The sequence below is a fragment of the Tachyglossus aculeatus genome, chromosome 4, assembly GCF_015852505.1.
Source record: "Tachyglossus aculeatus isolate mTacAcu1 chromosome 4, mTacAcu1.pri, whole genome shotgun sequence".
Lineage (NCBI taxonomy): Eukaryota > Metazoa > Chordata > Mammalia > Monotremata > Tachyglossidae > Tachyglossus > Tachyglossus aculeatus.
Window position 1 is genome coordinate 65,743,642 of NC_052069.1, and position 27,078 is coordinate 65,770,719.

Here is a 27,078-nt window from a genome sequence, read left to right on the forward strand (position 1 = left end):
GGAATACAGGGTGATCAGGTTGTCCCACATGGGGCTCACAGTCTTAATCCCCATTTTACAGATGAGCTAACTGAGGCGCAGAGAAGTTAAGTGACTTGCCCAAAGTCACACAGCTGACAAGTGGCAGATTCAGGATTAGAACCCATGACCTCTGACTCCCAAGCCCGTGCTCTTTCCACTGAGCCACGCTGCTTCTCAATAAATTTATCTGCTCAATAAATACCACATACAGTGTTCTGCACACAGGAGGTGCTGAATAAAAGTTGGTGATAATGGCGAACTCTGAGATCTCTTCAAGGTCCATTACAGTGCCCTACTGGCCCACCTAATAATAATAATTGTGGTATTTGTTAAGTGCTAGCTATAGGCTTACTATACAAGGTAATTGGGTTGGACACAGTCCCTGTACTACTTTGGGCTCCCAGTTTTAATCCCTATTTTACAGATGAGGTAACTGAGGTACCGAGAAGTAAAATGACTTGCCCAAGGTCACACAGCAGACACGTGGCAGAGCCAGGATTAGAACCCAGGTCCTTCTGACTCCGAGGCCCACAATCTGCCCATTAGGCAACACTGCTTCTCCTAGATCATACTGCTTCTCCTAATCATCATCATCATCAATCGTATTTATTGAGCGCTTACTGTGTGCAGAGCACTGTACTAAGCACTTGGGAAGTACAAATTGGCAACATATAGAGACAGTCCGTGCCCAACAGTGGGCTCACAGTCTTAAAGGGGGAGACAGAGAACAAAACCAAACATACTAACAAAATAAAATAAATAGAATAGATATGTACAAGTAAAATAAATAAATAAATAAATAGAGTAATAAATATGTACAAACATATATACATATATACAGGTGCTGTGGGGAAGGGAAGGAGGTAAGATGGGGGGGATGGAGAAGGGGACGAGGGGGAGAGGAGGGAAGGGGCTCAGTCTGGGAAGGCCTCCTGGAGGAGGTGAGCTCTCAATAGGGCCTTGAAGAGAGGAAGAGAGCTAGCTTGGTGGATGGGCAGAGGGAGGGCATTCCAGGCCCGGGGGATGACATCAATTAATCAGTTAACTAATTTGAAGTCTAAAACTTGGGAGCGGTTAAACTCTGAGTTAGGTCCAAGTTTTGTCCTCTGGGAATTATGTGCTCAGCTATTTAGCTAATTAGAACAGTGCTTTGCATATAGTAAGCACTTAACAAATGCCATCATTATTATTATTATTTAAATGTAGATGTTCATTAACTATGACCACCAGGAATTACACATATTGCTGAGCAACGTATATGGGATTTGGGAATATGCAGTAGAAGAAACAATTATGGTCCCCGTCCTTGAGGATCTTACAATCTAATGGAAGAGATGAAGAGATTAAAAAAGAAACAGAGATACAGTTTTCTAAGCAAAAATAAGGAATTAAACAAACAAATAGTAATTAAACTTATATACATTGGGAATAATGTGACAAGATGAAGAAGTCCTATGGCCTGTTGGAAAGTGCATGGCATGGAGTCAGAGCACCTGAATTCTAATCCTGCCTATGACATTCGCCTGCAGTGTGAGCTTGGGCAAATCACTTAACTTCCCTGGGCCTCAGTTTCTTCATCTGTAAAAAAGGAATTCAATAACTGTCCTCCCTCACCCTTATACTATGAACCCCATGTGGTTCAGGGGCTGTAGTCCATCTGTTTATAGTCTGTCTCAGCGCCTAGTACAATACTAGTCATGTAGTAAGTACTACAAAATAACCACAATTATTATTATTTGGAAGGTGAGGATTAATTTGGGGATGTTTCTTTGAAAAAATGACTCTTGGAGGTATGGCTTTGCTGGGAAAGAGATTCCCAGGCAGGGATAAAAGTAGAAGAAATGGACCAGAGAGGGGATGGCCAAGAGTGTGATGCAGTTAGAAGGTTAACTTGGGGTGAGCAGAGAGTGCAGGTTGGATTGTAGTGAGAGAGGAGAGCAGATAGGAAGTAAGGACAGAATTGAGGAGAAGTCGTGAAGCCAATGGTCAGGAAGTGTTTTTCTTACAATGCAAAGAACTAGCCATTTGAAATTTTCAAGGAGAGGAGTGATATGCTCAGAAAGGTATTTTAAGAAATATCTCACTGGGGCCCCTCCTATCCTAAGCTTCTCTCCCCCAGCCACTGAGATCTCTCTCCCATTCTGTTCAGCGGGGCCTACTCAGCTTAAAACTTATCAACTTAATTCTCTTGAATATTTCATTCAGCCAAGAGATTGTCAAAACAAATAATGAAATATTAGTAGAAAAAAAGTATATTTTTCAGGGAGACAGTAAAAGATGAACAGGAGAATTCCTGCATTATGAAACAATTTGTGTCAAGTTGCAAAATGTCTACTATGAAGTAGATCTTGTTGAATAATTTCCTCTATTCACCTTAGTTCTTATGGATATACACTACTCAGTGTATTTGTATTTACCACTCTAATTCTAAATATATATATACCTGTATATATGTATATATGTTTGTATGTATTTTTTACTCTATTTATTTATTTTATTTGTACATATTTATTCTATTTATTTTATTTTGTTAATATGTTTTGTTTTGTTCTCTGTCTCCCCCTTCTAGACTGTGAGCCCACTGTTGGGTAGGGACCATCTCTATATGTTGCCAACTTGTACTTCCCAAGCGCTTAGTACAGTGCTCTGCACATAGTAAGCACTCAATAAATGCGATTGAACGAATGAATGAATGAATGCAATATTTTTGTTGGTCTTCTACAGTGGTTGCTTATCCACCTCAACATCAGAAAGAACTCCTTACTATCTGTTTTAAAACACTCAATCACCTGTCCCCTCCTACCTTACCTTGCTGATTTCCTTCTACAACCCAGGCTACCCACTCTGCTCTTCTAACACCAACCTATATACAGCACCTAATCTTGTGTATCTCCCAGCCGATCCCATTGTCTATATCCTCCCTCTATCCTGGAACTCCCTACCCTTTCATAATAATAATTATAGTATTTGTTAAGAACTATGTGCCAAGCACTGTTCTAAGAGCTGGGGTACATGCAAGGTAATCAGGTTGGACAGAAAGTTCCTGTCTCACATGGGGCTCTCAGTCAGTTACAGATGAGGTAACTGAGGCCAAGAGAAGTGAAGTGACTTGCCTAAGGTCACATAGCAGACACGTGGCAGAACCGGGATTAGAACCCACATCCTCTGACTCCCAAGCTCTTGCCATTATGCCATGCTGCTTCATAACTGACAGTCCACAATTTCTAGACTGTGAGCCCATTGTTGGGTAGGGACTGTCTCAATATGTTGCTGACTTGTACTTCCCAAGCGCTTAATACAGTGCTCTGCACACAGTAAGCTCTCAATAAATACAACTGAATGAATGAATGAACTTTCCCCAACTTCAAAACCTTATTAAAACCTTATTAAAACCTCCTCCAAGAGGTTTTCTCTGACTACACCCTCATTTTCCCTTCTGTCGCTCCCTTCTTTGTCATCTATGAAGTTGGCTCTGTACTCCCTAAGTGCTAGCTATTCACCTCACCTTCAGCCCTTAGTACTTATGTACATACCTGTTGTTGTTGTTGTCTTATGCTGTCGAGTCGTGTCTGACCCGTAGCGATGACATGGGACACATCTCTCCCAGAATGCCCCACCTCCATCTGCAAATGCTCTGATAATTTATCTACAGTCTTTTCTTGGTAAAAATATGGAAGAGCTTTACCATTGCCTCCTTCCACTCAGTAAACCTTAGTCTCCACCCTCGAGTCTCTCCCATGCCACTGCTGCCCAGCCCAGGTGAGTTTTGACTTGTAGAAGATTGTCTTCCACTCCCTAGCCACTGCCCAGGCTAGGAATGGAATGGATAGGCCTCTGCTTGATTCTCCCTCCTGTAGTTGAGACTGGTAGAGTACTGGAAACTCTCTAGGTGCGACCCTGAGAGGTGGGTACATACCTGTAGTTTATTTTAATGTCTGTCTCCTCTGTAAGCTCCTTGTGGGCAGGGAACGTGTATACCACCTCATTCAATTGTATTTGTATTATATATATTGTACTGTACGCATTATACCAACTCATTTAAATCTCTTTTGTATTGTACGCTCCCAATCATTCAATCAATCAGTGACATTTATTGAACACTTACTCTGTGTAGAGCACTGTACTAAATGCTTGGTAAAGAGCACTAGAGTTGGTAGGCATGATCCATGCCTTCTAGAAGTTTACAATCTAGTACATATGTTTATATGTATTGTTTTAGTAAAACATGTAACATTCTTCAAAGAAATCTGAAGCTAGCTGATGCATTCTAGAAATTCAACAATTTCCACAATATGTCCATATTGTGGCCTTGGTCAGTTTCACAGGACACCCAAATTTTAGTGAGAACAAGACCAATTCAAAGTCGATCAATGCTGAGTATACGGAGCTCACCGAATTGAAGTCAGCCTTTTTTGATAGAAGCTAACCCAGCTTTTCTAGAACGTGAAAAATATCCAATTACTGGCCAGGTTAATTAACTCCCCTTCCTTCTCTGGGATGATTCAGGCAGCACTGGGCTGCCTTATGAGATGATCTGCATACTGAGGGATTTTGCTTAGCCAATTTAGGAAAGGCTCTCATGGAATGCGCTGATAATTATGTATGTAATTTATGTAGAATTCAAATTTATAGGAAGCCTGGTTCATGTCAGTATGCTTGGCTTTCACAACAGCAATCTTCTGTGATAGTTTAGAGGTGCTTTAAGGCAATTAGGTAGAATGGCGTAATTATCCATTCAATTGTATTTATTAAATGTTAACTATAGGCAGAGTACTGTACTAAGTGCTTGGAAAAGTACAATACAACAGTAAACAGTGACATTTCCTGCCTACAGTGAGCTCACAGTCTACTCCCATACCTGTGGCCAATTGGTGGATTCATCATCCAAAGCAAGGTTCTAATCAATCAACCAATTAATCAATCAATTAATCAATCAGTTTATTGAGCCCTTACTGCATGCCCATCACTGCACTAAATGCTTTTGGGAGCTAGTTGTTGGTAGGGATTGGGAGCTAGTTGTTGGTAGGGATTGTGTCTACCAACTCCGTTTTATTCTACTATCCCAGATGCTTAGTACATTTATTGTTATATCGTAATCTTCCAAGTTCTTAGTACGGTGCTCTGCACACACTGTAAATGTTCAATTAATATGATTGACTGACTGACTACAGAGCTCCCCATACTGTCAGTACTCAATAAATACGATTAATTGATTAATTACAATACAATCAGTAGACTTGACTCCTGCCACCAAGGAGCTTACCATACAGTGGAGGAGAAAGACACTAAAATTAACTACAGATAGCAGGAGTAAGTAGACAATATAAGATGCTTCCATGAGGGCTGGGGAAGTTGAGAGCACTTAAGTGCTTAGGCAACACAGAAGTGCTCAAGGGTAGTTGGGAGACATATACTGGGAAATTAATCAGAGTAGGCCTTCTGGAGGTGGTTTCAGAAAGGATTTAAAGATCGAGAGAGCTGTAGTCTGTAAAATAGGAAGGTGGGTAGAGTTCCAGGTGGAGGTGGGGAGTATGCAAGAGCTAGAAAGCAAGAGAAATGAGAATGAGGCATGACAAGTGGGTGACCTTTAGAGGAAAAAGGAACATGAGCTGGGGTTGGTGAGTGAAGAAGGAATAAGAAGAAGAGATCTTTAGGAGCTTCTGAATGTCGAGGAGAGGGATGGGCAGCCATTTGACCTTTTTGAGGAATAGGGAGGCGTGTGCCAATGTTTTAGAAATGTAATCAGGGCAGCAGAATGAAGAATGGACTGGAAAGGAGAATGCTGGCAGGGAAATCAGAGAGGAAGCTGATGCAGTAGTCAAGCTGGGATATGACAAGTGACTGGATCAGATTGGTCATTTGGATGGTGAGGAAGGAGCAAAGATCCTCAAAATGTTGTCAAGGAAAAATGAATCCTGAACAAATCCATGTATTTATCATCACATGCTGTGTCCTTTGAGATAGACACTGACCCCATTTGAGACCATTTTCTGTGTAAAAGTGTCCAGCCAGTTGGGCATCTACCTAAGAATAATGTGCCCCAGACTCTACATATTTCCATATTTTCCTAGTTTATTAATAAATCAAGTGTGCTGAGTTATGCATGACTGCTTGCCTTAATTGACTATGCTAGCCTCCTGTCGGAGAAGGAGATCAGAATAGTCCGACAGGATTTCTTTACAAAGCTAGTGCCATATTCTCTTCAAACTAGAGAAACATACTCATAATGATCTTTTTTTTCCTGATATTTTCCCATGTAATGAATTTTCTCTACGGGCTGTATTAGAAACATAAGTAACTGGGTCAGACTAATGACCCTGTGCCAGTGTGCTGTTTCTAATGATAATAATTGTGGTGTTTGTTAAGTACTTATTTTGTGCCAAGCATTGGCCCCCAAAGGAACAATGTAACTGAAAATTAATCAATGATCAACTAAGTTCAGAACACTGTACTAAGCGTTTGGGAGTGTACAATGCAACATAGTTAGCAGACATGAATCTCCTAGACATGTAGCCTCTAGTTTGGGGATGCATTATCTAACACCCATAATTCTTCCCTCAGATATTCAATGAATATCTGCTTTAGAGAAGCAGCGTGGCTCAGTGGAAAGAGCACTGGCCTTGGAGTCAGAGGTCATGGGTTCAAATACCAGCTCCGCCAGTTGTCAGCTGTGTGACTTTGGGCAAGTCACTTCACTTCTCTGTGTCTCAGTTACCTCATCTGTAAAATGGGTATTAAGACTGTGAGCCCCCTGTGGGACAACCTGATCACCTTGTAACCTCCCCAGTGCTTAGAACAATGCTTTGCACATAGTAAGTGCTTAGTAAATGCCATCATTATTATTATTATTATCATTCTTGAATAGAGATTAATCTTTTTGAACCCATGGATACTGATCATTGAGGAAGATAATATAAAGCAGCATGGCCTAGCGGATAGAGCACAGGTCTGGGCATCAGAAAGACCTGAGGTCTAGTCTTAGCTCTGCCATGTGTCTGCTGTGTAACCTTGGGTAAGTCACTTCACTTCTCAGTGCCTCAGTTACCTCATCTGTAAAATGGGAGTTGACTGTGAGCCCTATGGAGGACAGGGACTGTGACCAACCTGATTAGCTTATATCTACCCTAGCACTTACTGCAGTTTCTGGCATATAGTAAGCACTTTGCAAATACCATAAAAAATTAAGTTCAGGGATCAAGAAATAAATAGTCTAATATTCTAGTTTGAGGTTCTTTGGACTATCATCTAGCACTGTTATTTAATGGCTTAACAGATATGCATTATTATAGTTGAGGGATATTTTATGCATACTTCTAATTACTACAATTTCTAAATTCAGGAGTTATTCACTAAGAGTTAAATTCAATATCAAAGCTTTAGTTTTCATACTAAAAAAGTCTGACAAAGGTTAACTAAGTCCAGCTCCAAATGGCCCATAATCTGCATGTTTTCTTGAAAATTTCTTCATGGTGTCCCCAGTCCAAGTATCCTGAAGAGTCAGATAGAATCAGGTGTAAGAGAAGAAAAACACAATTTTCTGGCAGGAAAAAAAGGTTTGGAGCAAGGCCATTTCCTCTAGACTGTAAGCTCATGGTGGGCAGGGAACGTGTCTACCAACTCTGTTATATTGTGCTCTCTCAAGCACTTAGTACGGTGTTCTGCACACAGTATACTCTCAGTGATTGATTGATTCAGAGCTGGGGCTAGGGTGACAGGGTTAAGGAAGTAATTCTTGCTACTCAGTCTCCTGGTCCCTCCACTAAGCCATGCAGCAGTACCTCAACAGGAAATGTTGCTCCTAGAAATCCCCCTTTCCAACTGCACCTCCGAACTCATCGCTTTGCACCTTAGCAAAGCACTTGTCCCCGCCCTTCCTTCCCTCCCTGACCACCACCTTCAACTGTTCACTCTCCAATGGCTTCTTCCCACTGCTTTCAAACAAACATAGCCTAAAGCCTCCCTTGATCCCATGGCTCCATTCAGTTTTCACCCCATCGCCCTCCTGCTGTTCCTCTCCAAACTTCTTTAGCAAGTTGTCTACAACCGCTGTCAGTCCTTGACCATCTCCAGTCTTGTTTCTGGACCCTTCACTACATAGAAACTTCATTCTCAAAGATAATCAATGATCACCTTCTTGCCAAATCCAATGCCTTCTACTCCATCCTAATCCTCCTCGACCTCTCAGCTGCCTTTGAACTATTGGCCATCCCCTTCTCCTGGAAACATTATCCAATATTGGCTTCCCTTCCTGGTTCTCCTCCTATTTCTCTAGTGGCTCCTTCTCAGTCTCTTTCTTGGGCTCCTCCTCTGCCTTCCACCCCATTACTGGGGGAGTCCCTCAAGGCTCAGTTCTGTATCCCCTTCTGTTCTCCATTTACACTTACTGCCTTGGAGAATTCATTCACTCCCATGGCTTAGAATACCATCTCTATGTGGATGATTCCCAAATCTATATCTCCAGCTCTGATCTGTCTCCTTCTCTGCAGTCTCTCATTTCCTCCTACTTTCAGGACGTATCTGCTTGGATGTCCTGCCGACACCTCAAACTTAACATGTCCAAACCAGAACTCCTCATATTCCCACACAAACCCCGTCGTCCCCCTGAATTTCCCATCACCATAGATAGCACCACCATCCTCCCTGCCTCACAAGTCTATAAACATCTCTCTCATTCAACCCACATATTCAATGTCACTACATCCTGTTGGTTCAATCTTCACGACATTCCTAAAATCTGCACTTTCCTCTCCATCTAAACTGCTACCACGTTAATCCGAGCACCTGACCTAGCCCTGCTTGATTGCTGCATCAATCACACATGTCTGCTATGTGACCTTGGGCAAGTCACTTAACTTCTCTGAGCCTCCGTTACCTCATCTGTAAAATGGGGATTAAGACTGTGAGCCCCACGTGGGACAGCTTGATCACCTTGTATATCCCCAGCACTTAGAACAGTGCTCTGCACATAGTAAGCGCTTAACAAATGCCATTATTATTATTATTATTATCATTCTCTTTGCTGACCTCCATGCCTCCTATCTCTACCCATTCCAGTCCATACTTCACTCTGCTGCGTGGATCATTTTTTTCTATGTAATTCCCACTCCTCAAGAACCTCCAGTGGTTGTCCATCCACCTCTGCATGACACAGAAACTTCTTACCATCAGCTTTAAAGCACTCAATCGCCTTGCCCCCTCCTACTTTACCTCACTGATTTCTTACTGCAACCCAGCCCATGCACTTCACTCCTCTAATGGCAACCTATTCACTGTACCTCAATCTCACCTATCTCTCCTCCGACCTCTCGCCTACATCCTGTTCCTAGTCTGGAATGACCTCCTTCTTCATATCCGAAAGACAATTACCCTCCCCTGCTTCAAAGCCTTATTGAAGGCACATCTCCTACAATAAGTCTTGATTTAGCTCGCATTTCCTCTTCATCCACTCCCTTCTGGGTCTCTTACATTCATTCATTCAATCGTATTTATTGAGCACTTACTGTGTGCAGAGCACTGTACTAAGCGCTTGGGAAGTACAAGTCAGCAACATATAGAGATGGTCTCTACCCAACAACAGGCTCACAGTTTAGAAGGGGGAGACAAACAACAAAACATGTAGACAGGTGCACTTGAATTTGTACCCTTTATTCACCCCTCCATCAGTCCCACAGCACTTATGTACATACATATATGTATATATATACATATATGTATATATAATATATTTTATAATTCAATGTAAATAATTTATTTATATTAATGTCTATATCCCCTTCTAGACTGCAAGTTCATGTGGACAGGGAATGTGTCTACCAACTATGTTAAACTGTACTCTCTCCTAGGCATTTAGTACCATGCTCTACACACCGTAAGTACTAAATAAATCTGATCGATTGATAGTGTACAAATCTAAGTGCAAGGTTGACACAGAGGGGAGAAGGAGTAGAGGAAATGAGGGCTTAGTTGGGGAAGGCGTCTTGGAGAAGATGTGATTTTAATAAGGTTTTGAAGGTGGGGAGAGTGATGATCTGTGGGATATGACAGGGGAGGGAGTTTCAGGCCAGAAGCAAGATGTGGGCGAGGGCTTGGTGGCAAGATCAAGATTTAGTGAGTAGGTAGGCACTAGAGGAGCAAAGTGAGCATGCTGGGTTGCGAGTGTGCATTGTCTATCTCTGGGTTTTTTTCACTGAACAATAAACAAATATAACGTGCCAAGGGAACCCTTAATAATAAATATTCATCATTGAAACAAACTAATCCTTGTAAAATGAAGTAGCGTGCACTATAGGGTAAGTCAGAGGCAGATAGCTTCTGTCTAAGGAAGAGCCCGTTATTGGGTAGGGACCGTCTCTATATATTGACGACTTGTACGTCCCAAGCGCTTAGTGCGTTGCTCTGCACACAGTAAGCACTCAATAAATACGACTGAATGAATGAATGAATGAATAAATTACATCCTCACCACTGTGAAGAAAGCTCAGTTTCATATATCAGAGGACTTAAGTCTGAGGTAATGAACTCCAGATTTGTACTGGGAATTTACTGCTGATAAGGGTCATTTTCTTCTTTATTTACACTGTCAGACTTTAATATCTCATTATTCTAATTAATCATTTACACAGGCTGACAAATCCTTTAGCTAAGATCATTTCTATTTTTGTATGGTATCTGTTAAGTGCTATGTGCCAGGCATTATATTAAGGGCTGGGGTAGATACAAGCTAATCAGGTTTGACATAGTCCATGTCCCACCTGAGGCTCACAGTCTTAATCCCCATTTTATAGATGAGGTAACTGAGGCTCAAAGAAGTTAAGCGACTTGCCCAAGGTCACACAGCAGACAGGTGGGAGAGCGGGGATTAGAACCTGGGTCCTTCTGACTTCCAGGCTCTTATTTTATCCACTAGGCAATGTTGCTTTTTCAGTCCTCTAGACTGAAAGCACACTGTGAGCAGGGAATGTGGCTACCAACTCTCAGTACAGTGTTCTGCACACAGTAAGCACTCAGTAAATATGATTGATTGATTCATTATGTAGGACTGGCAAAAATATTTTTTTACAGCGACAAATTTAGAGATGAGAAAAAGGAGTGATTGGGGGAGTTTATTTTGCAAAGCTCCTGATACATCCCTGTGTGCTGCTAGGATCTCTCGCTAGCCTGGGTTCCAGCAAGATTTGCCAAATATAAACTGAGTTTCATTCAGTTTTAGTTGCTGGGAAATACATATTTTCTTTGTGGATCAAAGGTTTATGAACCTTTGAGGTTGGGGGAAGGAAAAGGACAAACCATTCAATAATAGAGTTGTGGTATTTGCTAATCAATCAATCAATTGTATTTATTGAGCGCTTACTGTGTGCAGAGCACTGTACTAAGCGCTTGGGAAGTACAAGTTGGCAAGATGTAGAGACAGTCCCTACCCAACAGTGGGCTCACAGTCTAAAAGTATAATAATAATGATTATAATAATAATGATGGTATTTGTTAAGCACTTACTGTGTGCACTACATGCCAAGCAATATTCTAAATATTTCAGTAGCTACAACCTAATGAATCAATGGCATTTATTGTGCATTTACTGTGTGCCAAACACTGTACTAGGTGGTTGGGAGAGTATATATCAGAGTCGGTAGACCTGATCCCTGCCTTCAAGGAGTTTACAATCTACTGAAATCATATTGGGCACAGTTCCTAACCCACACAGGGCTCACCGTCTAAAGGGGAGGGAGAATAGATATTTAATCTCCATTTTAGAGATGAGGAAATTTAAGTACAAGAGTTAGGTGACTTGCCCAAGGGCACACAGCAAGGAAGTGGGGAGAGATGGGATTAGAACCCAGATCTTCTGACTCCCAGACTTGTCCTTTTTCCACTGGGTAGCACTGTTTCTCTCAGGTTTTCTCTGCTTCTTAGAGGTTTTAACAGATAAATTCCAAATGGAAATGCTTTTGTTTATAACAAGATGACATTTTGTTAATAACTGTTTCTGTTTTCTTTGTATCTGAACTCTCCCAGAGGAACCTTGTCAAGATTGTTTATTTTATACCTTCCCCAGTGCTTAGCGTAATGTCTGATACATGTAAACGCTCAGCAAAGATGATTATTAATCAATCAATCAAACCTACACCTTGAGCATAACCTCCCTCTCAAAATGTCAATAAAGGACTCCACCGTGGAGGCCAGCAAACCAGCTCCTAGGTGAAGGCACTGGTTCTGCAGAAATATTTGTGTACTGTCCAGCATGAAGCCCATTACTGATGTTTCTCTGAGGTGTGTGTGTGTGTGTGAGAGAGAGAAATAATAATAATTATGGTACTCGTTTAGTGCTTACTATGTGCCAAGCACTGTTCTAAGTGCTGGGGTAGATACAAGTGAATCAGGTTGGCCACAGACCCTGTACCAGGCATGGGGCTCTCAGTCTTAATCCCCATTTTCCAGATGAGGAAACTGAGGCCCAGAGAAGTCAAGTGGCTTGCCCAAGATCACACAGCAAACAGGTGCCTGAGCCAAAATTAGAATCTAGTCCCTTATGTCTCCAAAGCCTGTGCTCTATCCACTAAGCCACTTGGCTTCTCTGTGTGTATGTATTTGTAATATTCCTGTAAAGAATGATACATTTAAATCAAATGAAGACAGACAACAGTAGAAAAAAATGAGAAAGAAGAGACAGAGCAAAGGCAGGTGTTTATTTTATTATAAAGAGGGAGGAAAGATGTTTTCAGACAAAATGAAATCGAGAATATTGGAGTACAAAGGGAAAAAGATGGTATTTTGCGGTCAGATGGTTGATTATTTCAAAGCCTTAGAAGGAAGATAGTAGCTTACAATTATGGTGAAGATAAAGGTTTTTGTGCTACAGAGATTTTGAATGAAAGATTTTTAAGTAATCTCTTTATATTGATGGTGTCATAGAGTCACCTGTTTGTTGCAGAGTTACATGTACATTAATGTTCTTCAGAGTTAGCACATGTAAATCTCTGCAGTCTCTGATTATTTGGTAGTGCAAGACAACATTCATTCAATTCATTAAATTGTATTTATTAAGTGCTTACTGTGTGCAGAGCACTGTACTAAGCGCTTGGAAAGTACAATTTGGCAACAGCAATAGTCCACAGGTCTGTTTGTCTACTCTTACCATCTAGTTCATTATAACAACTTGGAATAGACCCTCTGAAACACACAATTAAACTGGATGGATAGTGAAAAGGTAAGAGTAAAAAACAAATGTGTCACAAGGGGTAGCCTTCCAATCACTGGACTGGCTGAAAAGCTATACATGACACATGCTTGTCATAACTTTTTGACCCTCTAAAATAGCCTTTCAATTATGCTACCCTGCAAAATGAGCTGGCAATAAAATGGTATTCACGATATCCACATTGTCTCTCAAAAATGAATTGATGAAATATTTAGATTGAAAAAGTATTTTCCAAAGAAACATTTGTATTCTAGATATTTCCATCCAAAGGTTGCAGTGTAAAAGGGTTGATGTTTAATTAGGTTTGTTAGGTTCTCTCATCATCCTCTGTTGTTTTGAAAACCAGGCAGCTCCTTATGGCCTTTATGTATTTAGACAAGCACCTTAAAAAAACTTCACATGCACATGGGATCACATTGTCATTTGAGGAATTTTAAGAATAAAGGGTAGACCTAGAAAATGGACCATCAGGTACAATACGAATTAACTGACAGCACATACATTTAAAGAAGTTCACATAAAGATAAACCAAAAAACGTCATACATATCCACTGGCATGACACAATACCAGTGATTAAACATTTAACTAGTTCCCAGTTTATACATATACTAAAAGAGTACAACTGGTACATACTGTGTAAATAGCATCAAATTGTAACATTCCCAGGTCTGATATAAATGCACATATTAGAGCTTAATATACAAGTTTAGTGGGATGCCTTTGATACTATTTCAAAAATAACCAAGGGCATTTCTTGTGAGTATGCTTAGCATACCTAAATGACAACTGATGCTTTTCCAGTAGTTGTTGCATGTCTGCAATGCAGTGCTACTAAATTTCATTATCAGCGAAGATGTGCCATAATAAGGTTGACACAATTAAACAAAAATATTCAGCCAATGAATTTCTGCCATTCATTTTAAAATAGTGTCTTCTGTGGACTTTTTCTGAAACACCCAATTAAATCACATTTTATGGTGTGTGGTTTTTATGTCAGAATAAGTTCTGTATAGTTCAATTTGTAGGTTTAAAATGAGTCTATTAGAAAATTATGGTTAGTCCAGTATCCAGTGTCATACATAGTAGGATTAAAAACATTTCCCATATGACATCAAGAAGTATCAGAAAAGTATCCAACCAAACTGCATCGTGGAATGGTTTGTTTGGAATGTAAGGAAGTAAAATGAGAAGCAGTGATGCTTAGTGGATAGTCCTGGGACTCAGAAGAACCTGGGTTCTAATCCCAGCTCTGCTCTGTGACCTTGGGCAAGTCATTTAACTTTTCTTCGCCTCAGAGACCTCATCTGTGAAACTGGGATTAAGACTGTGAACCCCATGTTATACAGAGACTATTTCCAATCTGATTAGCTTGTATCTACTCCAGTGTTTAATATAGTGCCTGACACATAATAAGTGCTTAACAAATGCCATTTAAAAAATCCCCCCAAAACAAAACAAAACAAAAAACCTAGGACCTAATTCTCTTCCCAATTTACAAGGTAAAGAAGGTATTATGGGAGGATCATGAGCTCTTTCAGGAAGCAGTGTGGGCTAGTGGTTAGAGCAGGGGCTTGGGAGTCAAAAGGACCTGAGTTCATTCATTCATTCATTCGATCATATTTATTGAACACTTACTGTGTGCAGAGCACTGTACTAAGTGCTTGGGAAGTACAAGCTGGCAACATATAGAGACGGTCCCTACCCAACAACGGGCTCACAGTCTAGAAGGGAGAGACAGACAACAAAACAAAATATGTGGTCAGGTGTCAAGTCATCAGAATAAATAGAGGTAAAACTAGATGCACATCATTGACAAAATAAATAGAAAAATATGGAACATTTCATGAATTTGAATTGAATCCCAACACCGCTACTTGCCTATTGTGTAAACTTGGGCAAGTTACTTCACTTCTCTGGGCCTCAGTTACCTCATCTGTATAATGGGAATTGAGACTGTGAGTCCTATGTGGGACAGGGACTGTATCCAACCTGATTGGTTTGTACCTACCCCAGTGCTTAGTACAGTGACTGGCTCATAGTAAGTGCTTAACACTTACCACAATTACTCTTATTATTATCACGAGGAAGTAGTCTGGATACAGTCATTGGGTTGGTCTGGCTGTGACATCCCCTGGTGGTCTGAAAGAATTAGCTCTTCTCAGGAACTACCTAATATCCTACCAACAAGTAAATTTAGGCTCTGGGAAAATTGACCTTTCTAACTGCAACATAGGCATCATCATAACATGAAGGATGGGTCAGGATGGTGTAAAATAAAACCCACTGGATAGGGCAAGTGAAGAGAAATCAAGGGAAAGCGGAGAAAATCTTAACTGGATTCCCTTTCCCGCTCTCCATTTTTACACAGGTCATAAAGATTATTTATGCACTTCGTACAGTGCTTTGCATGCAGTAAGCACTCAACAAATACCATTGATTGATTAGGAATCATTGAAAGGATTGAAAGGAAGTGGATGCCTTCCTTTTTTTGCTGGAAGGACAGCCAGAGCTCCTGACAATTAAAGGGAGAAAAATAATTTTTTCTTGGAAAACTATAAAAATGAAATTATATGTACACATGAAGTCCTAGTCATTTACTGAAAATAGCCTTTAAAATTGTTTAAAGTCACTCTATATCACATTTTCCCCTTCTAAAAACTAGCTCTCTGGCTTAAACAAGGCATCTTCCAGCGTGTTTGAATCATAATCATAAATTCTGCAAAGTTCACTCACTAATAGTCTTCTTGGTCACCCCACTCAACGGCCGGTTCATCATCCATTCTCAGAACGAGGTAAGAGAGCAGCTGAAAGAGATTCTGCCACAACAACAAAGAGACATAAAAGGAGAGGTCGCTTACATCTATCTCACAGTGTTCGCCGGCAAAGTTGACGTCACAGATGCACTGATATCTGTTGAGCAGGTTCTGACACAAGCCTCCATTCAGACAGGGGTCAGAGTCGCATTCATCAATATCCTTGTCACACCTGCAAAGTAAAGGAAAACCACTCATTAGGGATTTCATGATGAAAGAGAAATGGACTTTTTCGCTAACCCTTTTCCTAGAGCAACAGAATTGCACGACTCCACAAACAAGGCTTGTCACCTTAAAAACTCCTCTTTCAGCTGTCTCGGCAAATTTAGATACAAAATCTGACGTCTTCAAGTGACCAAAGGCATGTCCGCAATGAGAATGAGTAAGCTGAGAAGCAGCATGGTCTAATGGCCCCTTGTTGGTTAGGGACCGTCTCTATATGTTGCCAACTTGTACTTCCCAAGCACTTAGTACAGTGCTCTGCACACAGTAAGTGCTCAATAAATATGATTGAATGAATGATAGAGCATTGGTCTTGGAGTCAGGACCTGGGTTCTAATCCTAGCCCTGCCACTTGTCTGCTGTGTGACCTTGAACAAGTCACTTCACTTCTCTGTGCCTCAGTTCCCTCATCTGCATTATGAAGATTAAGACTGTGAGTCCTATGTGGGACAGGGACTGTTTCCAACCTTATTACTTTGTTTCTACCCCAGTGCCTAGAACAGTGCCTGGCACATAGTAAGCATTTAACGAGTACCATAAAAACAACAACAAAAAGCTGACAACTCTTGGCATGTGAAATGAATATATAGGACAAGGTTAAAGCACAGTTTCAATATAGAGAGGGTCATTGTCAATCATTTCCATTTATTAGGGATACATAAGAGCTCTAAGGGAGTTGGAAGTGTTGTTCTTTAGCATTTAGACTACTAAAAATCAACTACTGTCAATATTCTAGTGTTTTTACTTTACAGTATGGCCTAGGAAAGAGAGACCTGGGCGTCAGAAGAACCTGGGTTCTAATCCTGTCTCCGCCACTTGTCTGCTGTGTGATCTTGGGCAAAGTCACTTACCTTTCCTGGGCCTCAGTTCCTTCATCTGCAAACTGTGATTTAGTACTTGTTCTCCCCTCTACTTAGCCTGTGAACCCTATGTGGGACCTGATTATCTTGTATCTACCCCGGGGTTTATTACAATGCTTAGCACAGAGTAAACGCTTAACAAATGCTATTATGCTTCTTATTATCATTATTACTTTCAGGGAGCTAACCAGTTTATGGTTTCAACAACTACTTATATGCAGATGATTCTCAAACTATATCCTCAGCTATCTTCAAATCTGAATTCTCACCACCTCTGCCCTCCCCTTCTACAATCGGTTCCATGGTGGTTGGCATATTTTTGCATTGCAAAACATGAGGCAAAATCCTTAAAGATGATATGACAAGTGGATTTTAATGGCTACTGATGGATCATGTCGCAGTTTAAATTACTACGTTGTCCGGTCTTCCAAATAGTGGGTTGTGCCAAAGAGGTAGATGAGATTTTGGAGATTTTCCTTGAAGGTCCATAGGAGGAAATGACTTGCGTTTGGGCACTTTACTGTCTATCGGCGATGCACACATGTGCCGTTTGCTCTGAAACTAAATCATGTGTGAATGCAGGGGGATTCATTCGCTCATTCAATTGTATTTATTGAGGGTATATTGTGTGCAGAGCACTGTACTAAGCGCTTGGGAAGTACAATTCAGCAACAAATTCATTTGTTCATTCATTCAGTCGTATTTATTGGGCGCTTACTGTGTGCAGAGCACTGTACTAAGCGCTTGGGAAGTACAAGTTGGCAACATATAGAGACGGTCCCTACCCAACAACGGGCTCACAGTCTAGAAGTGGGGAGACAGACAGCAAAACAAAGCAAAACATGTAAAGAGAAATCAAAGAATTGTAGATGTATGCACATCATTAATAAACATAAAGATAATTGTAATTATAAATATGTACATATATACACAAGTGCTGTGGGGTGGGGAGGGGGGTAGAGGAGAAAGACGGAGTCGGGGCGATGGAGGGGAGGGGGAGCAGAGGAAAAGGGAGGCTCCCCTGGGATTAGTCTGGGAAGGCCTCCTGGAGAAGGTGAGCTTTGAGTAGGGCTTTGAAGGGGAGAAGTGTGGTAGTTGTGCATGTGTGAACTCCCAGAGACCAGCGAGGAGGCAGAGGCTAGAGGAGGTGGAACTGTTGGGGTGAAGGACATGTGCAGGTCTTTTCCATAGCAGCAGTTTATGGAGCGAAGAAAGCATATAAGTGTGGTTCAGTGGAAAGAGCACAGGCTTTGGAGTCAGAGGTCATGGGTTCAAATCCCGGCTCTGCCAATTGTCAGCTGTGTGACTTTGGGCGAGTCACTTCACTTCTCTGGGCCACAATTCCCTCATCTGTAAAATGGGAATTAAGATTGTGAGTCCCCCGTGGGACAACCTGATCACCTTGTAACCTCCCCAGCACTTAAAACAGTTCTTTGCATGTAGTAAGCACTTAATAAATGCTATTATTATTATTATTATTTATTATTATTATTATTAGCCCTGGTTACGAAGCAGTGGCCAAAGCAGGGAAAGCAAGAAAGTGCACTTTCCTCCATTGCCCCAGCTCATTAGTCCAGGCTCCAGAGTGGCTGTGGGAGAGGGGAAGGCAACAAGGTCAGGCTTACCTGACTCATCATGTTTGCATGAAACACGTGTTTGCAAAAAAATCTGAATTTGACTTCTCTTTTCCCTTTCCCAAAAGGGCCCTCGACTTGCCACTCATTCCGATATCTGCACCAGACCTGTGTAGCAGCGGTCACCAGGTTTACATTAGTTTGTCCCATGACTGGCAGGGGGAGATGGTGACATCATTCAACGCCTTCAGGATTGGTAGAACTGACAGGTTGCCCAGACAAATCCATAAGGCAAACAAACATCACCTATGCAAACTGTGGCCTAGTGGATAGAGCACAAACCTGAGAGGCAGAAGGACCCGGGTTCTAATTCTGACTGCCACTTGTCTGCCGTGTGACTCTGGGCAAGACCCTTAACTTCTCTCTGCATCAGTCACCTCATCTGTAAAATGGGGATTGAGACTGCGGGCCCCATGTGGGACAGGGATTCTGCCCAACCCGATATGCTTGTAACATGGCTCAGTGGAAAGAGGCCGGGCTTTGGAGTCAGAGGTCATGGGTTCAAATCCCGGCTCTACCAGTTGTCAGCTGTGTGACTTCGGGCAAGTCACTTCACGCTTAGTACAGTGCTCTGCACACAGTAAGCGCTCAATAAATACGATTGAATGAACTTCACTTCTCTGTGTCTCAGGTACCTCATCTGGAAAATGGGGATGAAGACTGTGAACCCCCACGGGACAACCTGATCATCTTGTAACTTCCCTAATGCTTAGAACAGTGCTCTGCACATAGTAAGTACTTAATAAATGCCATTATTATTATTTTTTATTATTATCGTATTCACCCCAGCACTTAGTACAGTGTCTGGCACATAGTAAGCACTTAAACACCACAAACATTATTATTACTAATATTATTATTATCATTATTATAAATTGTATTTTGCCACACATCCCCTCCCTGACCTTCATGGACCCCTACAATCTTCTATTTCCTCTTGCTTCCAGGGTATCTCTGTCTGAAACCGTCTTCTTTTTCTAACTCTCCTAGGAAGGTTAGTACCATCCACATCCTCTCTGCCCCATCAGTATCATCTTAACGCTTTCCATTTACTTCCCAGATCCAATTTCATTCTCCATCTTTCTTTCCTATGTTACAGGCCTATCTCCATCTTCGCAGTCAACAGTCTCTTGCCAAGCTCTCCTCACCTGCTGGCTGGAGTACCACAACGACCTCTTATCAGTCTTGGCTTCTTGCTTCGTCCATCTGTAGTCTATTTTGTACACAATGCCCGAATCATCTATCCCAAATGCCACTGGAAGCCTATCACTTCTTTTCTCAGAAATCTCCAATGGCTCCCCCTTGTTTCTCATATAAAATGAAAACATTTGAACATTGGCTTCAGGAAGACATGGCTAGCAAGTTTGCTTGGGTGAAGAACAGAACCTGGAGTGCAATGGGAGGAGACAGTAGATGGTAAGAAGGAGCCATCTGGTGGAGAGCCTTAAAAATCAATAATACTAAAGTAATACTACAATAATATTATTGATTATATGTATGATTTGGAGTTAAAAGTTATAGATAGTCCTTCAAGAATTTCTGTATGTAGATAAATGCCCTCAAGAAGACATGCAGATGATTGTGCATTGCTTGGCTAAATCATCCAGGTGCCATGGATTGATGAGTCTAAAGAAAACCAGAGGTGATGTACCAGCTTACCAAAAACACAAAGGAAAATTAATACTGGCAGTGCGGTGCTAAACACGGTCACATAATTCTGTTATCCAGGCAGTATAAAGAACAAATAACAATGATGGTATTTGTTAAGGCTTACTGTGTGCCAGGCACTGTGCTAAGCACGCAGGTGGATACAAGCAAATTGAGTTGGATACAGTCCCTGTCCCATGTGGGGCTGTCATTCTCGTTCCCCATTTAACAGATGAGGTAACTGAAGCCCAGAGAAGTGAAGTGACTTTCCCAAGATCACACAGCAGAGAAGTGATGGAGTCAGGATTAGAACCCATGACCTTCTGATTTCCAGGCCTGTGCTCTATCCTCTATGCCATGCTCTCTCCAACCCCTTGGTCAGCGTCAGCAGCATTTATGGACTAAACACAACATCACATAGCAAGGTAGGATCACAAACAGTGAGATTCTGGAATGAAGTCAGCTATCTTTCATAGAAGTTGAGCTCACTACAACTCAGCTATGCTGGGTGAGACAGATGAGATGAATCACCGACAGCAGGATACTCAAACAACTACCGCTGAAGGGCTGAAATGGGGAAAGTAGAAGCAAAGAGGAAGAAGAAAACATTCTAAGGTTATAGTCAAACAAAGCATTGGGCAATGCTGGACCCCAGTTGAAAAATGAGGGTCAACTTCCAGTGTAGACCAGTATGGTGTACTCCTTGTCAAGAAAGAGGCAGCCTTTCTTTGAGCAAAAAAAAACATAAGGAACAAAAGACAAGGAGGCAAAAGAGGAAATACGTCAGGCACTAAGAACATCAAATGTGTCAACACAGCTAGGACAATCTTTTTGTGCACAAGAGCGAGCACACACACGCGTGCACACACACACACTCCCAGATGATTTCACCATCAATGGCATCTTCTCTGAATATAAAAGACAAATTATTAAGCTTATTAATAATATTATTAAAATTATTTTCTCCAGGACCTAGAACAGTATTTAACACATAATAAGTGCTTAGCAAATACCATAACTATCATAAAATCAATATGTGTGATAATTTATTATTAATTAATAATCAGTAATGCTATATGTGAGTCTATAATTAAAAATCCATGATATGTAATAGATTACTGCTTATTGTTGTTAAAGGATTGAGGGTGCCTTCTTATCCACTGTTCTTTTTGTCTATTACACCCCAGCTCATTTTCTTTACCTAAACAAATGCCTTAACCATACCAGGTTTTTTGTTCTACCACTTCCTACTCTCCGCTCATCAGTACCACCTGTTTTGTAAAACTACATCTCTGCCCTCCTTCAAAGGCCCTGTAAAAGATCATCTCCTCGGGAGGCAGTCCCCAAATGGACTTCCCACCTTCCTGGTATGCTGTCCCCTTCTCTGTTATGCTGTTTTCTGTTTCTTTGTGATTGATTCATACATTTATAGCAGACTTTTTTTTAACTATTTTCTATCTGTACATTTATGTCTGCTTGTTTTCCCCCCTTAGAGTCATCTTCCCAGTTTCCAGAAAGTCTAGAAAGTGGACAAGAGAAAAAAAGGAGTCAGTAGGAAGAAGGTTGGAATAGAATGAGAGGTCTGCATCAACTATCTGCAGCCCTCCTTTCCAGCTCTTGAAAGTTTTATTTCTGTAAAGACAATTCTATTTTTGGCCTTATAAACAAATGGAGTGAGGAAAAGTTAAAAATAAATCCACTACTGATTTTTTAAAATAATTTACTTGAAGTAATATGAAGAGAGAAATTATTTCTTAACTTGAGGAAGAGATAGAGTATACCTAAAATGCGTGGATGATCAAGCATTTCTTTTTTGTCCCAGCTCACCCTGGATGGACCACCATGGCAAAAGTCTACAAGTGCAAGGAGCTTTTTAAAAAAAACTCCTCAAAGCTGAAGATCATTGAAGTGGCCTGTGATGATTTCTTAGGCTAAAAGCTTATTTTTTCTCCCTGTGCCTTCTTCACAAACCAGGAACTCCAAGTGACTTTAACCAAAGTTTGTGGCCTGGGGGGGGTGAGAACAGTACTAGAGGAACTGGACTCCTCATCTTTTCAGATGAATAAACAGTGCTTCCATTTTGTTGGCCTGTTCCTCAAAGGAATTGTTTGTACCTTCAGGAACTCCAAATGCAGCAAGAGTTTTTTGAAAAGGGGAAGATAAAATCCTATTTTAAAAGTGTTGGGTAGACCCTAATGTCAACTCGAGATGAAGGAAGATTCTTAAATCTAAAATAACTGATCAGGAGGGTGAGTGGGTTAGAACTCTATCTCACATCCAATCCAATGTCATATTCATGAAGGAAAGAAAAGCAAAAAAACAGCCTTGCCACTGTGTCAGGTCCAAAACATGCTGGAGAAATGTTTTTTTTTTTTCCCTTTTAGGCTGAAGTTTGGGAACTGAAAGGAAGCTTTTCTGATTTGATCTGAGCTAAATTTGACCCCCAGGAGAGATTGTCACAGTGCTCTATATTCAGGCAATGTGTTTTTCTACGCATCTGTCACTCATAACCTGCTGCAGATGGCTTATGAAGCTCGTAAGCTTTAGAAGTGCTTCAGCATTTTGGGGGACTGTAGGTTATATCTGTTGGGCCTCAGGAAACTACCTAACATTATCTAAATGTTCTCCTAACTTTTAGTTCTTTCTCCTCCTTGATCTTCTGTTTAAATAAGACGTGGCTAGGGATAGTTCAGAGGATATCAGTACTAACATGATATAAATATTTAGTGGAGTAAGTGGCAAATTAATAGTCCCATTGGTGTTTAATGAATGAATGAGGGATTTTGCAAAGCTTTGGACTTGTGAAGAAAGCTCAATCCATGGAGGTATTAATTTGAAGAAAGATTTTGTACCATGGGAGGAGAAAATGGAGAGTATGAAATTGCTCATTAATCAGTCAGTCAATTGTATTATTTATTGAGCACTTATTGTGTGCAGAACACTGTACTAAGCTCTTGGGAGAGTACAATATAGCAATAAATTGACATATTCCCTGCCCACAAGGAGCTTACAGCCTAGAAGGGGAGACAGATATTAATATAAATAAATAAATTACAGATATGGGACTGTGGGGCTGGGAGGGGGGATGAATACAGGGAGCAAGTCAAGGTGACCCAGAAAGGAGTGCAAGAAGAGGAAAAGAGGGCTTAGGGAAGGCTTCTTGGAGTAGAGGCCTCATTACATTTCACGGCAAGTCTGTAGCATTAGTCCTGGGCACAATTTTAAAATAAACTAAGCAGCATGACTTAATGGAAAGAGCACATGCCTGGAAGTCAGCAGACCTGGGTTCTAGTCCCACATCCACTACCTTCTTTCTGTGTTACATTGGGCAAATCACTTACCTTCTCTGTGCCTCAGTTTGTTCCTCTGTAAAATGGGGATTTAATGCTTGTTCTCTCTCCTACTTAGACTGCGAGTCCCATGTGGGAAGGGGACTGTGCCCTACCTGTTTATCATGCAGCTACCAATCAATTAATCAATTATATTTATTGAGCACTTACTATGTACAGAGCACTGTACTAGGCACTTAGTGCTCAACAATGTTGCAGTGATCGTTGTTAATTTAACTTTCATAGCTTGGGTCCCTGTCAGAGTTTCCTTCCACCAGAGACTACAACAAATTCAATTGATCAATCAACCAATCAATGGTATTTATTGAGCGCGATGTGAAGAGCAGTGTACTAAGTACTTGGGAGAGTACGGTACAACAGTTACCAGACACTTTCCCTGCCCACACAAGCTTACAGTCTAGAGGAGCCAGTATCTTTCATCATGGGTAGAATCTTGGCTTTAGCTTTCTCTTTCACAGTTGGAGAATCCCATTTAAGGCTGATTTCTCCTTCTGCTCCCCTAATTTCTCCTCCTGCACCCATGATTTCATCTGTTGCCATTTCTATCCCTTACTGTTGGGCTGTTGGCTCTCGGCACTCAGAGAAGGTAAATCAGAGTAAAGAAAGGAAGACACTTGTCCATTTAACTGCCCATTTCTCTGAGTTAAGTTGGTCCTGGGCGCTCACCTTTCTCCAGTGAACCCGGACCGACACAAGCACTTCAGTTCCCCTCCGACCTCCGTGCAGTTGCCGTAGTTGTAGCAAGTAAGATTTCTCCTCTCATTCCCACAGAATGTTGAGGGTAATCTGGCATGTCTAGAGGGAAAACATATCACACAGCAATTAATCTAATTTCAATTAAGAAGAGTTTAATTTAAATACTTATGCCGGGGGATTGCCAAGATGACTGAAAATGCAGGCTGAACATTATGAAGGTTTAAGCATGTCTGTTTTCCTTTGATCACCTTCTCCCTGTCATTAAGATTGACAAGGGTGGCAGCAAAAGTAGCTATGTGTTTGGTTTTCATGGATGAGAAAAACTTTCTGCCATTGTGCAACTAGTATTTGGGATTGTGAAGGGGGAATGGGGTGGACCGTAGGCTTGCTGTTTCCAGTATAATAAATCAAAGAAGAGAAGCGAAATGTTGAGATGTGTAAAAAGAGGAAGGGAAAATCTGATATGAAAGGTCTTTGACTTCCAGAGCCGAACACTGCTTTCTCTACTCCCTATCTAATAATTCATAATTAAGCCAAATTCAGGTCAAACTTTGTCCTAGATATGCAGCTCTAAACTCAAGAGAAACCATAGGAAACCAGAATTTATCTTGAATAGTTTTGAGGTTGTGCATGTGATGAACAGCAAAGTACGAGAATTACAGCAGTTTCTGCTGGCACACATCAGGTTTCCTCCTCCATTTCTCTGGTTGATTTGTGGAGGCTCAAACACAGTGGAGTAGAGGTATTAGCTCATGATATTTTTTTGGTCCTAATAAAATTGGTTGAGACAATAATCTCCAGCTTGGAATTGTACTTAAAGTTCCCAGAACATTCTGAGACTAATTCAACACAATAACTCAGGCCCAAAATGGAGGTAGCCAGATTGGAGAGAACTGGGAGAGGGGCTGAATAAAGAATGTTGTGACTATGACCAGGTAACTGGTGGCGTAGCACAAGCCTTTGTCTGCTGTTGTCTATAATGCCCCAAACTTTCATCCTAGGAATGTGCCCACAGGAGCCAGGGGCCCCTTGCTCCTCTCCTACTACAACCCAGCCCGCACGCTTCACTCTGGTTCATTCATTCATTCAATCGTATTTATTGAGCGCTTACTGTGTGCAGAGCACTGTACTAAGCGCTTGGGAAGTACAAGTTGGCAACATATAGAGATGGTCCCTACCCAACAGTGGGCTCACAGTCTAGAAGGGGGAGACAGAGAACAAAACAAAACGTATTAACAAAATAAAATAAATAGAATAGATATGTACAAATAAAATAAATAAATAAATAGAGTAATAAATACGTAAAAACATATATACATATATACAGGTGCTGTGGGGAAAGGAAGGAGGTAAGGCAGGGGGATGCAGAGGGGGAGGAGGGGGGGGAGGAAGGAGGGGGCTCAGTCTTGGAAGGTCTCCTGGAGGAGGTAAGCTCTCAGTAGGGCCTTGAAGGGAGGAAGAGAGCTAGCTTGGCGGATGTGCGGAATGAGGGCATTCCAGGCCAGGGGGATGATGTGGGCCGGGGGTCAACAGCAGGACAGGCGAGAATGAGGCACGGTGAGGAGATTACTGAAGCAGCGTGGCTCAGTGGGAAGAGCCCGGGCTTTGAGTCCGAGGTCCTGGGTTCGTATCCCAGCTCCACCACATGTCTGCTGTGTGACCTTGGGCAAGTCACTTCACTTCTCTGGGCCTCAGTTCCCTCATCTGTAAAATGGGGATGATGACTGTGAGCCCCACGCGGAACAACCAGATCTCCTTGTATCCCCCCCGGTGCTTAGAACAGTGCTTTGCACATAGTAAGCGCTTAACAAATGCCATCATTATTATTATTATTATTCTTAGCGGCAGAGGAGCAGAAGGTGCGGGCTGGGCTGTAGAAGGAGAGAAAGGAGGTGAGGTAGGAGGGGGTGAGGTGATGGACAGCCTTGAAGCCCAGGGTGCGGAGTTTCTGCCTGATGCGTAGGTTGATTGGTAGCCACTGGAGATTTTTGAGGAGGGGAGTAACATGCCCAGAGCGTTTCAGGACAAAGACAATCCGGGCAGCAGCATGAAGTATGGATTGAAGTGGGGAGAGACACGAGGATGGGAGATCAGAGAGGAGGCTGATGCAACAATCCAGTCGGGATAGGATTAGAGATTGAACTAGCAGGGTAGCAGTTTGGATGGAAAAGAAAGGTTAGCACTCTGGTGCTAACCTTCTCACTGTACCTCAGTCTCATCTATCTCACTGCTGACCTTTCACCCACATCCTTCCTCTAGCTTAGACTGCCCTCCCTCCTCGTATCCTACAATGACTCTCCCCCACTTCAAAGCCTTATTTTGCATCTCTTCCAAGAGGCCTTCCCTGACTAAGCCCTCTTTTCCTCTTCTCCCACTCCCTTCTGCATTGCCTTGACTTGCGCCCTTTATTCATCCTGCGTGGCTCAATGGAAAGAGCCTGGTCTTGGGAGTCAGAGGTCATGGGTTCAAATCCCAGCTCCGCCAATTGTCAGCTGTGTGACTTTGGGCCAGTCACTTAACTTCTCTGTGCCTCTGTTACCTCATCTGTAAAATGGGGATGTGAGTCCCACGTGGGACAATCTGATCACCTTGCATCCTCCACAGGGGTTAGAACAGTGCTTTGCACATAGTAAGCATTT

At 41.7% G+C, this 27,078-nt stretch overlaps 1 protein-coding gene and 1 non-coding gene across 2 annotated transcripts in view; both read right to left on the reverse strand.

The window, feature by feature from the left end:
* The window catches only part of CRB1 (crumbs cell polarity complex component 1), a 183,988-nt gene that overhangs the window by 33,976 nt on the left and 122,934 nt on the right, over positions 1 to 27,078 (reverse strand). Inside the window, exons 10-11 of the mRNA XM_038745195.1 lie at positions 24,410 to 24,538; positions 16,076 to 16,202 (exon numbers count right to left, since the gene is read on the reverse strand). Of these exons, the coding sequence (XP_038601123.1) occupies positions 16,076 to 16,202; positions 24,410 to 24,538 (256 nt within the window). The remainder of the gene's footprint in view (positions 1 to 16,075; positions 16,203 to 24,409; positions 24,539 to 27,078) is intronic.
* LOC119927805 lies at positions 3,791 to 3,928 on the reverse strand. Its single transcript, XR_005450774.1, has one exon. It is a non-coding gene; the product is annotated as a small nucleolar RNA SNORA7 (small nucleolar RNA).